The sequence below is a fragment of the Centruroides vittatus genome, unplaced genomic scaffold, assembly GCF_030686945.1.
Source record: "Centruroides vittatus isolate TY-2023 unplaced genomic scaffold, ASM3068694v2 contig_350, whole genome shotgun sequence".
NCBI classification, from domain to species: Eukaryota; Metazoa; Arthropoda; class Arachnida; order Scorpiones; family Buthidae; genus Centruroides; species Centruroides vittatus.
The window spans coordinates 1,344,483-1,360,316 of record NW_027122173.1 but is presented as its reverse complement, the minus strand read 5'-3'; the positions used below and the strand labels follow the sequence as shown (position 1 = coordinate 1,360,316).

At 30.8% G+C, this 15,834-nt stretch overlaps 1 protein-coding gene across 4 annotated transcripts in view; it reads right to left on the bottom strand.

Moving 5' to 3' along the window:
• Positions 1 to 15,834, bottom strand: part of LOC136974554 (ATP-dependent translocase ABCB1-like) — a 42,309-nt gene that overhangs the window by 8,008 nt on the left and 18,467 nt on the right. For all 4 annotated transcript variants that reach the window (XM_067269468.1, XM_067269466.1, XM_067269465.1 and 1 more), the window contains exons 3-16: positions 13,807 to 13,867; positions 12,739 to 12,911; positions 11,024 to 11,263; positions 10,783 to 10,954; positions 9,501 to 9,625; positions 8,444 to 8,633; positions 8,234 to 8,347; positions 7,782 to 7,892; positions 7,583 to 7,708; positions 6,646 to 6,849; positions 5,198 to 5,368; positions 2,929 to 3,090; positions 1,052 to 1,204; positions 796 to 951 (exon numbers count right to left, since the gene is read on the bottom strand). In XM_067269468.1, the coding sequence (XP_067125569.1) occupies positions 796 to 951; positions 1,052 to 1,204; positions 2,929 to 3,090; positions 5,198 to 5,368; positions 6,646 to 6,849; positions 7,583 to 7,708; positions 7,782 to 7,892; positions 8,234 to 8,347; positions 8,444 to 8,633; positions 9,501 to 9,625; positions 10,783 to 10,954; positions 11,024 to 11,263; positions 12,739 to 12,911; positions 13,807 to 13,867 (2,158 nt within the window). The remainder of the gene's footprint in view (positions 1 to 795; positions 952 to 1,051; positions 1,205 to 2,928; positions 3,091 to 5,197; positions 5,369 to 6,645; positions 6,850 to 7,582; positions 7,709 to 7,781; positions 7,893 to 8,233; positions 8,348 to 8,443; positions 8,634 to 9,500; positions 9,626 to 10,782; positions 10,955 to 11,023; positions 11,264 to 12,738; positions 12,912 to 13,806; positions 13,868 to 15,834) is intronic.

Genomic DNA, 15,834 nt, shown 5'->3' with positions numbered 1-15,834 from the left:
TTATTATTCGTTTATTTTAGTCGTAAAAATTTGTAAAAATTAAACTACAGTAGAGCGTCGATAAGTGGAACGTCGGTAAGTGGAATGGCCGGAAAGTGGAACGATTTTCAGTTGGACTGTGTCGTGCTGAATCGAATGTTTTTGAAACTAAATTTACTTCTAAAGTATAATTTTCATGTTTTTTATATTCTTTAATATATTTATTTTGTTTGTACAAAATGCAGAAATAATTTTTAACGATACGATAACCTCGATGATTATTATAAAAATTTTCGTTAGGCTTAAAATCGACGAAAATTCAACACGAAGCGACACGCAACGGAGAAAAATTCAACAGAAAGCGATACGCAACGGAGAAAAATTTGAACATCGGACAGGTTAATGTATTTTTTCGTACAAAGTCGGAAACTGGAACAAATCATTAACTGGAAGGACCCCAGTCCCCAATTGGTTCCACTTATCGACGCTCTACTGTATTTAACTATGAATGCTTAATTGTCTTAATTATCATCATAAGTATTTATATAACTAAATACAGTCGACGCTTTTAACAAAGACCATGTACATGTACAAAGGCTGCCATTTTTTCCCAGAAAAGTAGATCGAAGATGAATACAAGGTAGTCTCCAAACAACGGTTCTACTTTATGTTTCTGTTTACAGAGTTTTGTCAGTAGCCTACTCAATGGCCTTCTGATGTTTGAATGTACCTGTACTTATATTTATGTAACTGTGTATTGTTTTGTAACCATAACAAGAGTGAAATAAGCTCGAAAGAAAATTCAATTACACTTACTTGTATAACATCGCCAATAATTATTCCATAAATAGGAATAGATAAACCCATTATTAGAGAACAAGCGCATCCAGTAAGTAAATATGGCCACTCCTGCGCTGCAACTTTTACCAATCGCTTATTATTAATATTTTCATCGTCGTTTTTGTCATTGATCTAAATCGTAATTGAAGGTTTGACAATTAAAATATGAGAATTTTGGAAATCAAATTTGGATAAACAGCATTTGAACAATTGATTTTCGAGATTTTATTACCTGAGGAAGAACTGGACTAATTTCCGATTTCAAATTAGTGGACCCATTGCTTATTGTGCTTATGTTACGAGTTAGATTGAGTTTTGTTGTTGGTTGTGTTAAATTGAGTGTTTGTTCTTCTAAGTTCTCAATCGGTTCTTCAGTTTCCAAATTCTATAATAAAAGAAATTTTATAAGCATATTATGTTATGAAAATTTAATTAGATAATAATAGTATTTAAGTTTTTAAGAAAATACATTTATAATAGTCAACAACATAGCAGTATAGTTAATTTATAACTTATTGTCATAGAGATCCTACGTTCAAATGCGATTCAGATTATAATTTATCATTGGCAGTACGACTGTGGGGATTATTTCACATCCTTCACCTATGCTAATTTATCGTAATACTTGGGGTCAGGTTTGTTATTAAAATTATGCTTTATATGCCAGCGTGCAGCAAATACCAGCGAAAGCTTCAAGTTTTTGTGTCCAGAACTGCAGCATTGCGTTTGGTGTCAAAAATACTGTTTTGATGACTTCGATGAATATTTGTCATTGGTATATCTTTATGTAAGTTGCATACAAATTTTTCAAAAAAAGGCGGCCAAAACATAATATTTATTTTAAAAAACATCGATTGGGTGGATTTCATACTTATATCCTGAACTTACATAGATCACTCAGTTTTTTGAGTATTGCAGAATATTAGCCTTTAGTATTTGATTAAATAGAAGCCATTCGTTCGCCCTCATATCAGCAGAAAAAAACTTTAAGAGTTTTAAAAAATTATATAATCGATAAAGATATATTGGTCTTGTATGTACAATTCTCTTATAATGAATGAGTTATTCATTATTGTACGTACAAGACCAATATATCTTTATCGATATGGTAACCATTTTTTGCAACAACATTCCTGAATACATTCACCAAAAGGAAGCAGCAATCACAATATGTCGGTCGCTAATTCGTACTACAGCTAAATCTAAATATCACGAGAAAATAAAACTTTAAAATTATATTTTTCTGCAAATTTTGAGTTATCAGTTATTAGATTACTATAAGTATACTCTATCAAACCACAATGGGATGTTGATTGAACTATACACCAGGGATGGAGAACCTTTTTGAGCCTGGGTGTCATATAGTAAGCATTCTTAACTATAAAGCTGTTTATGCGTGCCAAAATTTTAGACTTCGAATAACGATATTTAAAGAAGTTAAACGAATATGCTTTAACTAGAATAAACGTAAAAAAGCTGATTGAAAAAAACGATGAACATGTGGTAAACTGGAAGGATAATTGAAAAACACAGATGATATATCGAAATCGTATTATACTTTATGTGCCAGATGATTTCTCCTTCCGTATCACTTTGGGCACGGGTAACCAAGGTTCGCCACTCCCGCTATAGACTATTCAACATCCTTTTATTCAATTCTTGACTTTGGTCGATCCATCAGCCAAAACGCACTTAGAGCTTGAAACTCTTCTTCAGTTTACTCTTGAAGTCTGTCTTTAATAGTTTATTCTCATGACTTTTACAGTCTTTCGTACTTCACATTCTTGGTAAATCTTGACATTTAATACTATGGATGTTGTTAGTCGTTTTAAGTACTTCAATTTAGTTCTCGAGAAAAAAGTTGAAGGAATTAGGAATAAAGAATTGAATGAATGGACGTTTTATAGTGTAGGGTCTTCAACCAACGCTTCATTGTAGTTTTAAAAAAGTATACGAAGAATATAGGCATGGTTTCAAATAACAAGCTTATATAAGATTAGCATTTATTTAAATATTGTAAATATATCATCAAACTATTTATAAAATAGTAACGAATAAAATATTTCAAAAATATATAGTACAGTTAAGAATAAAATGAAAAAGCCCTACTTGTTTTATAACCATTTGATAATAAAGTCCTTTCTGTTTCATTAATTCTGTATGCGTTCCAACCTCAGCAACGACTCCTTTATTTATGCAGATAATTTTGTCTGCAGTCCTTACAGTACTCAAGCGATGAGCAACAACAAAAGTCGTTCTGCCTTCTCTAGCCTGTAGAAATTCATAAAATATTCAATATAATAAGATAAATACATGAAAGTAAATATAAAATTATTGATGACCGAATATGGTGTAGTATAAAGCTTTACAAAATTGCTGACCCGGACGGCAGGTCAGGTTTCTTCGAACAGAAGTTCCTGACGCATGCGCAATGTCATTTTACAATGCGAAGAATAACGCGCATGCTGGTTCTAACTCAGTTACAGTTACACTAGGGACTTGCGTAGGAGTAACATGCAAGAAAAAAAAAAAGTCGAGAAGTAGGTTGCGCGTCACACGTCAGCATAAACAGAGTAACATGGCGGAATGGCAGATGAGTTTTTAGTGAGTATGAAGTCTTCTGTTGTTCAAATGGTGTAAATTTATAACAATATTTGCAAGAACTTTGTTTCATCGTAATTTCACAATTTCTACGAAATTACCGGACAAAATTAATAGTTTACCCGGACAGTGAGTCAATTCCCGGACTGTCCGGGTGAAAACCGAACGGGTGGTAACACTAGCTAAGGCAAGAATGAATTCAAAAGGCTGAGCTCAACAGTGGCTTAATCCTAATACTTTCCCGGCTATTAAGTATGCATAACAAGAAAAACTATTGGAATCGTGTCAAATTTGAGCCGCCGGGTTTTCTTTTTAAATCCCCACATTTTGAGACTTCCTGAACCCAAAGAAGTAAAAAAAGTCCAGCAGTGAGTTGCGTAACTTTCCCGGCTGTTATGAGATTTTATTTAAAAATCACTTTTTAATTATTAATCGTAATAAATAAATAAAATTATATGTGGCACTATTTATTATGAAATTTTGTTATAAAAACTTTATTTGTTTTTAATTATTATAAAATAGCAAAAGACTTAACTTTGAGTGTAAAGATGAGTTTTATAAAGATCTGTAAATGTTAATAACAAGTAAAATCTTCATTAAGGCCATCCCCACGCGAGATATAACGTGACCACCTTCTATTTCTCCTCCCCTCGACTTTTATCACCAAAAATTAATAGCATCAATGCTTCTATATACAAGCTACCTTGCCAAATTTCATTTCTTAATCTTTACCTCATCTTCAGATATTAAACGAATTAGACGCCAACACACACACATCCACGGATTTTTTTTTTTTACCTTTTTTTCTGACTTTTTTGGGTTCAGGGGGTCTCAAAACGTGGAGATTTACAAAAATCTCGGAAGGCCAAATTTGACACGATTCCAATACTTTCCATGTTATGTATATATAACAGCTGGGAAAGTGAAACGGCAAAAAATTCCGTGGATATGTATGTAGTTTCCATCAATACTTAAACAGAATCCTAGTAATCTTTCATTGTATTTAGAGACAGTATATTTAATCCTTTGAAAGTGCAGCGCTGTTAATTCAATTTCAAACCTTTCCTACTTTGCAAACAGCCTTTCAATTTAAAACGAATGAATAAAATTTGAAGTAGTGCAATAAGTATAAAAACAAAATTGTTTGTATTGGAAACAAGCATTGGAAATAAGTATTGAAAATTGAAATTTTGAAAATTAATATAATAATTATGAAGAAAATTTCATAGATATGTGAAAAGTTGCATATCTTTATGAATTAATTTGTTAATGTATAGATAATAAGATTTTAATTCGGGATTAATAAAAATATTGTAATTAATCCCAAATTAAAATTGTATCGTCTATACAAAGGTAAAATTACATTGGATAACTAATTCCAATGCGATACATGCGCGATCTGCAAGCAAGATGCCTTCCAAGAGAAATTACTATGGGAAAATTAGCCCCTATTTAGGTGTTAGACATATGAAGAAAACCCAGAAAACACAACTCCGCCAACCCTTTATTCAGGTCTGATATCGTGACCATCTGTCGGTGTTAAGTGGTTGTATCCACTGGACAGAAATTTTATAGAATGACAGAAAGAAAAATTATGATCTCACTTATTGGTTTTCCAACAATGAAAATTGAAGTAATCTTTGTCATTGCTTTTACAAATAATAAAATTGAATGTTTTAAAAACATAAAAGATATCTTCAAAAAAGCTATTTAAGCATCAATTAATTATTAATTAATCAACGGTAATCAAAATATTATTTTAATTGCAGTTACAAACCTGGTCCAAAGCCTGTTGAACAATGGATTCACTTTCGGTATCCAAAGCGGATGTAGCTTCGTCTAAGAGAAGTATTTTAGGATTTCGTACCAAAGCTCTGGCTATGGCAATTCTTTGTTTTTGACCTCCACTCAGTTGTGTTCCTCTTTCACCAACAACAGTTTCATAGCGCTAAAAATTCAAATATGTAATTTTGTATGTAAAAAGGTCATGTATTTTCTAACAGTAAAAATAATGAACCTACTTCATGGCACAAATACGCTAAAATTTATAATGCTGGAGGATTCTCTCAATAGCATTGTCATAAATATGCGGGTTGGAAAATGGTTATCGAAAAATCAAATTATTAATTTTATATTTGTCCTTTAACAAATAGGGAATATTAGAAAGTACTTGTTTGAGATTGTAAACTTTTATGAGAGAAATTGAAACTGAATTATCATTTTACATGCAAACTCAATTTTACAGAGGAACTTATTCTTGGCAATATTCTGATATTGACATCAGGCTAGTCTAAGGCCAGGAACACACATGCGTAAAATTCGGCATAAAATTTAGCATAAAACAGAAAGCGTAAAAATTTTTCTGAAATTTTGGCTGAAACAGAACTGAAAAAGAGTAGAGCATGTCTCTACTTTTTACGCGGTAAAATTTTTACGCCAAAATTCCTCCAATAAAGAGAAGTCTTTTCTGTGACGTCAAAGTATACACGTGGCTTTTATTCTAACGGTGGCGGCAATGAGGGTTAACCCTATAATTGTGACGGTCTCGAAAAAACGAAAAATAAATGAAATAGGGGGGTTTATTGAATCCGTTCGACCACATCAGTGTCATGTATAAAGACACTGTATTTAAACACAAATTTTATGGATGGCTATAGGTGCAAAATTTGAAATAACAGGTAGGTCTAGTAGAATCGATATATAGGCCAAGTATTTAGATCACACGTTCTTTATTTGAATTCGGAATACAAGTGTATTAATTTAAATTTTCTATATTAAAACAGAGGAAGCGGAGAGAAAAATGGAAGTATAAAGAAATAGATATATGAGAGGAAAAAAATTAATAAAATTAGTACTGTTGGCGGTAGTGACGTTTCCTATTCGTCCAGAATTTTTACGTATGTGTGTTCTGGCATAAAAGCGTAAAACAGAAACTGAAATGAAAGCTGATTTCTGATTCAGTTTTCTGCCACACAGTTTTACGCATGTATGTTCCTGGCCTAACTTTTGTGTTGTATAAAAACAGACATCTTCAAACGGGCAATAATGCATTTAAAACGTAATAAGAAAAATATTTACATATAGATTTATTTGTAGTAACTTTCAGTTCTTATCAAAATTTTCGAAAATATGATTGTTAGAATTTAATCTTTTCTAATACTTTAAATTAAAATCACCAATACGAGAGTTATATTGACTACTCTGGAAGTAAATACTAATAATTACGTTTGGAAGTTTTGAAATGAAATCGTGGGCATTAGCAGCTTTTGCAGCGTTTTGAATTTCTTCATCTGTAGCTTGGGGATAACCATGTCGAATATTTTCAGCAATGGAAGAAGAGAAAAGAACCGGTTCTTGACCAACGACTCCAATCTGCTTTCTCAACCAACCCAAATTATACGTGCCAATTTCTTTTCCATCTAAAAGTATCTGTTAATTAAACACATATATTTAATGTCTTTAATAATAAATTAAAATTTTTCTTTACAATTTAATTAGAAATATAATTGATGATATACATGACTTGGAGCGACCAGCTCCCATAATAAAATAAACAAATATGAAAATAAATACGGACGTTAAAATAAACAATATAAGCGAAATTTTTCTGTTGAAATTTGTCTAAAATAAGAGATTAAATGAAAGATATTACTTGTAAAACGGTTACTTAACTAGCAGTATTGGTGAGGCGTTTAAATTAAGTTTAAAATAAAACTAAATTTAGTAAAATACTTGTATATACGTAAAATTATTTTTGCAAAGTATAAGGACAGTTCACAGTAGGAACACAAAATCGGATTGAATTGGATTGGTTTGAATAAGGTAACGCGACACTTGAGCGATATGCCAATCAGGGTGCCTTCCGATAGGACATTTTATGTAAAATTGCCCCATATTTAGGTGAAGTGAAGAGAACCCGGAAAAGTTCACATGGCCTGCCCGTTGATGGAGCGAGAACCCGCGACCAATTACAGCGTTCAGTTGAATTCCGTTAAAATGACATGCAGAATTAAACTAATTTTATTTTTTGCAGAATTTTAAGATAAATTTTAACGAGTAATTGTTTATTGTGACATCGTTACAATGCCGGACTGCAATTTTTAATCATATTTTTAATTTATTTCATTTAAAATATGTTCTAAAGCAATAATGATTGTTTTACCTGTCCCCTTAGAGGATCGTAAAATCTTTGCAATAGCTGAATAACAGTACTTTTTCCACAGCCACTTGAACCAACGAGTGCAATTGTTTGACCTGCTTTTCCTTCTAATGTAAGTCCATTCAAAACCTATAAAATCAATTATATCTCGTTGAAAGTATTCATAAATTGCTGCCAACTAGAATTTGTTGTTTAGACTTACCGGCACATCGAATCTTGCAGGATATCTGAAGCAAACGTTTTTAAACTGAACGTTCCCAATAAGATTTTTTGGTTTTTCTCCGGTTTCTGAAGAACTATCGATATGTGGTACCTACAATAAATGATTAATAATTGTCAATATAAATAAACACTTGTAAACATAATTGTTGATTATGACATTAAATTAAATTATATAAACTTTGTTTTTCATTTTTTTTTTTAACTCTCTGCCAGTGAGCACTAACAAGGCGATTTTCCACATCCACCGTAGGTTTAGCCTGGCCAAAAACAGGGCAACCAGATGGTGAAAGACTGGGTCCGACATATCTCGGACAGATCATACATGAATTACTCCTGATTAGTTACTTGTCCGATTCGATCGCGGATCTCCGAGATCAGTAGGTTGATAAATTGTACGAAAAGTGCTTAAGTTAAACTTTATCAGAAACTTACTTGTAAAATAATATTGAATATATTAGCAGCAGCTCCTCGAGCCATTGCAAATGCCTCAAAGTATGGTGTAGCTTCTCCCATATAGATAGCCGCTTGCAAGACATTGAAAAATACCTGAAAAAAATTGTATAAAAATTACATATAAATTTACTATTTTTAAATCCATTTGATGAATTTGTCATGTTCAATTTTTCATAAGTCAATACTAACTATAATTAATGTACTGGGTTTATATTCTTTCGAATTATTTTCATGCGATTTTATGATCAATTCTGTTCCATACCAGAAGGCTAGAGCGTAACTTGAATAAATTGTAAACCATACCAAGCACGACCCAACACTAGTTGCCAATCCACGTTTAATTCCATTCTTTTTTGCATAAATAAGATTTTTTTCATATCTGAAATATATTAAATTCATTCTGTAAACAACTATTTTACTAATTATAATTAATATATACTGTACTGTACACCAATGATTTTCACCGGTAAGCTGCGAAAATTTTTGAAGGTTATGAAATAAATTATTTTCGAAAAAACCCAAACAACAATAAGTGTACATGTCAAAATTAAAACCACTTTAAATTGATTATACGAGTTTTTCATTGTTATAATAAATAAACGTATACATAATGTAGTAAAAATGTATATTCATAAGCAAAATTATATGTGCATAACTCCAGGTTATTTCATTTAAAATGAAATTTTCTTTAAATCAAAAATGTACCTATAATTGTCCATATTTAGTTCAAATTATTTTAACTTAGAAATAGCAGGCTATTGGACAGTTTTCTAAAAGCAATTATCACGCCACTTTTAAATGCAAATAAAGACTTAATATTAATTGCTTTTCTTATGTAAATGAAAGTTATTAATTTAAATAACTATTGTAACCTGCTGCTATTTTAAGGAACAACAATACTATTTTGTTTAATTTACAAAAAATATAGACAAAAAGAATTAGGTGAAGCCTAAACATTCTATCACCATATTACTAGTAAGTAATATGGAGATAGAATGTTTAGATTTTTTCCTCGTAAATTTGTGCCGAGGAAATTTAATTATAGGTTCAAGTGTGCCGCGAGATAAAAAGAAAAGTTGAAAAACACTGATGTACACACTTATCGTTTTAAAAATGATCTCGTCAATAGAATAATGTCAAAAATGCTAATATCATTGAAAATTAAATAATGTGTAAGGTGATAATTTAACGGAATTTGATTATTTTCATCATTTATCTTTAGAATAGGCTTAAAAATTCTGTGTACCTGTCAATTTCTTTTCGTTCACCTCCAAAAGACACTACTGTGCGAATTGAGGAAAGTACTTCTTCAGCGACTGCTCCAGCTTTTCCATAAGCTGAAAGTTCTGACATTGATGATTTCGCTTGAATCTAAATTTCGAAATAAACAGATTTTCCCATTCTTAAAATCTTCATACATTCTCTAATAAAGTTAAAAGTTCTATAGAAATTATTGAGCATATGTTAAATGAAGTATTTGCCACAGAAAGTCTTCTCTGGAGACACTCCTCCCTTAGAAAATGATCCATGAGTTGCGTTTGCTTGTTCTATCAATCCAATCAAATATTCTCATCTAATCCCGCTGGCACCAGAGCCGTGTTCAGTAACTCAGAATGTAAGTAAGAAATCTAATTGGCTAGGAGGGCGGGAGTAAAAAATGTACTGAAGATGCTTGAACGTTGTGCTGAGTTAACAAGTTAGACCGATCATTGGTAAAAATGGAAGACGACGTAATAAAATTATCATAAAACAACAAAACACATAAAATCAATTATCATAATTATAATAATTTTATGACCATTGAAAAAATTAAGTAGTTATACTACGTATTTATATTTAGTCTAGTATACGCAGCATGATTGCTGCTTATACTGGACTAAAAATGTATAATGCTGGTGACATCTTGTAATGACATTACCAATAGAACTAAGTATAGATAAAACAAGCTGACTGAACTAGTCAGAATTCTAATACTGGGTGAATTCAAAAAGTAGAAACGAATTCAGCATCGCTGCATAACCAGATTTAGCAAAAATTCGTTGTTACTGAATACGGATCAGAGTTTTGTCGTCGAACAATTTTTAAATTAATTCGATTCCAAGTGAAAATCTCTTTTGCTCATTAGAAAGTATATCAACCTGAAACAACTGGATGCATTAAGAATATCAAATATAGAGATAACCTGCATTCATTCACACAAATTTTGATCAAAGATAAACCAAAAGCCTATTTTTACTATGGAAGCTCTAGATAGGGTTGAAATCAAGTTTATAATAATTCTTTCATTTGTATAAAGAGTATTATTACAAATTTACAAAGGTTATCAACCTATTGGAATTTAGATTTGAGGTAAGAAACTTTTATTTATTTACGCATAATATATAAAAAATTTCGTGCAAATTATTTCCCTAGGTATATCTTCTCACTCGAATTGTGAAGAAGTGTATATTTATATTACTAGTCATTTTGCTCTTTTTGATTTACAAATTAGCTATTAAAATATATTTAAAATAAACTTTTATATTCACCTTAGATATAACTGCTGCAGAAACAATCAGAATAGGCATAACAGACATAATAACGAGAGTCAATTTCCAACCAATAGCAAGAGCACAGATGAAACTTAGGATAGTTGTTGACATGAAGAAGATGCAAATACAAACTTTCTCTCCTATTCCTTCTCTTATACGATCCAAATCACTAAAAAAGAAGTAAAGCGAGATTAGAAGCAAATATATTTTAAACAAGTTGTAAAATATCATAACTTACATCGTAACACGACTAGAGAAATCTCCAGTTTGATGAGTGTCAAACCAACCAATGTCTTGCCTCAGGATAGATTTTATAAACAAACATTTTATTCTAAATATTTGTCTCTCGGCAGTAAAACTGAAGCAAGTTACCATCGTATAATTTAAGAAAAACAGACAAACTCCTACTGAAGTGGCCTTTATTGAAAGATCCTTACAAGTCTCTAGAAATTCGCTATTCGTATTATTGTCAAAAATCCTATAAGAAATACAAAATATATAATTATTATAAATATATATAATATAATTATATATACTAGAATGTAAATATATAAGTATTTAAAATTATACTTATATATGTACAATACATACTAGTATATATATAATTATAACTGAACCTTAATATATTTAAATTTGAACAAAATAGTTTAATACATTTAAAATTTATTAGCATTATTTATTATTCTAAGTCTAAAATAATAGAATAAATGGTTTAGAGCAGTGATGAGCAATCTTCCCGGATACGATCCACAAGTGAACATCGTAAGCCGCAGGCTTTAAGCCTGCTGATTGCCAACATACTCCAAACCTTAGTACACTACGTAGTAAAATAATGTAAGTTAATGATACATAAACTACTGGCATATAATTTATTCTTATGTCTTCACTGATCAATTTGTAATTAAACAGTGAAAAGATAATTATCACAATTATCAATTCAATTAAGGTTGCATAATGGTCGAGACAGTAAACAAGAAATACAACTAGATTGGGAAGGAGTAATGTTGTCATGAAAGAAAAATATTATTCAGCCCGGTTGACAAACATGAAGATAGAAAAAATTTACCATGCTCCATTTACTTCGATTGTACAGGATGGTTATAATTAAAGTTGCCCTACTCAGACCTGTCTAGAGTCTGTTCTCGTGGACGTATTTTGATGAAACTTGGTATATATGTTATATGGACCATGGGGAAGAGGAAAAAAAAAAATTAGTTCGAATTTTTACTACTAGGTGAAAAATGGCGCATGAAAAACAAGAAACACAAAATGGAAACACGCAAAAGGTTTTTATTCACGACATTTGTTCAATGTGCAATCCATTTGCATCAATTACATGTTCAAAATGCGTTACAGCATTGTAAGGCATTTTGAACATGTAATTAATATGTAATCAAATGTAATTAACATGTAATTACAACATGTAATTAACATGTAATTATAATATGTAATTAACATGTAATCAAATGTGAATAAAAATCTTTTGCGTGTTTCCATTTTGTGTTTCTTGTTCTTCATGCGCCATCTTTTCACCTAGTGGTAAAAATTCGAACTAAATATTTTTTTTATTTTCCTTTTCCCCATGGTCCATATAACATATATACCAAGTTTCATCAAAATACGTCCACTAGAACGAGCTCTAGACAGGTCTGAGTAGGGCAAATTTAATTATAACCACTCTGTATAAGAATAGCGAGATTGAGGACGAAGTTTTAAACGCGAAACGTGTACGTCGGACGTTCAGCGCCACTTTCCTGCAAGCCTGACAATGGTGTTTGGAAAGTCAGTGGAATCATGCTCCACATTCCAAATACCATTGTCAAACTTCTAGGCTTACAGGAAAGCGGCGCTGAAGTCCGACGTACACATTTTCGCGTTTAAAACTTCGGCCTCAACCTCGCTAGTGTTAAGCGACTTTTGACTCATGCTGTATAATTATTTAAATTAACTTACTGAGGTATTGTTGTATTATCGATTGAAGTTTTTTCTTTAATCTCTTTATCGACAAATTCATCAATAAGCCATCCAATGAATAATACCATTGCTGGATACGAAACACCGCTAATAACAGCTAAAATACATCCTATGAAAATCAATACTCTTTCGAAGGGCGTAGCATACTTGTACTGAAAATAATATAAAAAATTGTAAAATATTTATAATATTTCATATTAAAAGAACTATACTGTACATGTTGTTACCTTGGTAACAGCATATTTACACATAAAAATAGAAAACATTAACTTAAAAGTCATTTCACATAATGAATTTAATTAATATAACAATCCACATGCAATACGAGTTAAGGAAATTTCTCTAACAGTCATGTATCATCTACTTTCTTATTAAAAATGTGTGTCTGATGATTACTTAAAATAATATGTATTGACAATTCTGTAAGCTACTGACACTATATTTCAGTAAATAAGTCTTAACCCAAAAGAAGTTCATGGGGTCTATTATATATAACAAGGCTGGAAAAGTAAAATCACTTTTAAATTAAGCTGGATTTAACTTGTCCGTATCGTCTAGTGTGCAGAAAAATGACGTCAAACCGATGTCATTTTGCTGGACGCTAGACGCAACATGCATTAAGTAATATCCAGCTTCGCTCCTGATAAATTTAAAGTTCCAAACTAGCAGTCCCGAATGTATTTATTTGAATCCAGAAAATGGTGTCAGACTAATTAAATGGTGCTCTTTGACTTCTTCATTAAAACTTTTTTTGCTAATTTTCGACAAAATTTTAGAAATTTTGCAGGATGGTTTGTGTATTAAGGGGATTGACGCTGTTAAATTTTGGTGGTTAAAAAGTTACAAAATAAAAGACCTTGAAAAGATTTTCGAGGTAAACAAAAAGATCCATCGGATTCTGTATGCAAGACTTCATATGTAACTGCTTTAAAGAAAACTGAATGAAAAAGGTTTATTATTCCGAAAGTATTGCAGATATATTAATTTTATATAACTAACAACTAAGAATACTACTATGTAATAAAACGTAACATAGAATTTACTTACTAATGATAATAAGGATGAGATTTGCAAATTTTTGCTTCGTTGCTTTATGAATTTTTCAAGCCTGAAATAAAAGTGAAAATTAAAGAACAGTTCAATTGCATTAGCAATGATGATAAGGTTTTCAAATTTTTGCTTTGTTGTTGTTTTAGAATTAATTTAATAAAATGTCCATATATGAAATATTTCAATTTGGCATTGTTACGAAACTCTAATTATGAAAGGAATTTCTAATGTGTTAACTTGTCAGCCCTTCTTAAAATAAGCTTTTATTTCTTCGTTCTTCTCCTATTGGTGAAGAACAATAAATTATAAAATATAATGAAATAAATTAAGTATTTTATATACCAGATTATTATGTCTATCCCCTAGAGAAAAAATTTCCTTTTCCCCATGACCCATACCAAGTTTCATCAAAATACGTCCACGAGAACGAGCTCTAGACAGGTCTGAGTAGGGCAAATTTAATTATAACCACTCTGTATAAGAGTAGCGAGATTGAGGCCGAAGTTTTAAACGCGAAAACGTGTACGTCGGACGTTCAGCGCCACTTTCCTGTAAGACTAGAAGTTTGACAATGGTGTTTGGAAAGTCAGTGGAATCATGCTCGACCTTTTAACATACGACATCAAATATACATGTATATATGTATCATATATACATGTATATTTGATGAAATATTTAAAGGATCACTGTTTTACTGGAAAAATTATTCTGTATATATTAATACGAAATTTATATATATTATTAAGATAAAAAATAAAAAACAATTAGTTCCAATTATTGTTACATCGTCACAATGCCAGAATACAACTTTTAATCATATTTTTACTCAATTAAATTTAAAATATATCCTCTCTACCTCAAATTAGCAGCGTCTTACCCGTGTACATCATGAAAAACTTTTTAAATTGAAATAACGTGAATAGTTAATCGGGATCTCCTGCCCCTAAGCTTTCTATATATTGTCTCTGTTTTCATCTACGTAACTCTATTCTCGAGATTAAGAAAAGACAGACAAATGGACAGACTGACGACAGTGGAAATTTATAGGTCTACAATTATTTCAAATTGCATCCCAGTAAGTTTGACATTGTATGATGCAATCAGTTAAAATTTATTTTATGACAAATGTACAGAAAAAACACTACTTTTTGATTTGCCAAATTAAACATTATTATCACTTCTGATGTTGACTCTCCCATACTTACTTGAAAAAATTCAAATTTGATATTATTTCATAATTCAAACGTTAAAATTTTATAATTATTTTACAGTTCTACCTCAAATGACAAGATAGAATACTTTAGAGCTGTGATTTTCAACTGGAGTGTGAAATAAACTTAAAGTAGTAAAAATATAAATTATTCTTTGCTTATTATTACATTTTATAATTGAATTGTTTTTAATAGTAGTTATAATTGCTATTTACACTGGAATGTGCTGATACCAATGTAAGAAATTTAATCCAAACTATTTTCTATTGGTGTCAATTAATAACAAACTACTTATTAACAGTCACCAAGGGTTCATTTTAAACTATTCTAGTATAATTATTCAATAATTTAATTACATTGTAATGCGAAAGTTATTACAGTAGAGTCCCGATTATTCGGGTAATTGAATCAAGAGTAGGCCTACCTATGATAATGTAGAATGTTTGATATAACTTAAACACATACAAATATATAATTATGAAATTAAATTTTATGGCGGTTACAATTAAAATTTCTTCAATCTTTTCAAAATGCGTGTTTTCGTAAAGAGTTACCAGAGTAAATTATTTTAAAAACTTCTAGAGCCTGCTTCGAGCACCACAAATCTTAGAGATTTTAATTGCTCTAAAACCTACAAGATTCGTGAAACAAACAGTACCGTACTATATTTTCTAGTCTTTATTGACAAGTTACACTTCCGTAAATCATCTCGAGTAATACAAAACCTCAACTATTCGAAACTATTTTAATTGCACTATTGGAACCAGTAAATATTGTTAAAATGCTGTACGTCATATTATCTTAATATAATTAT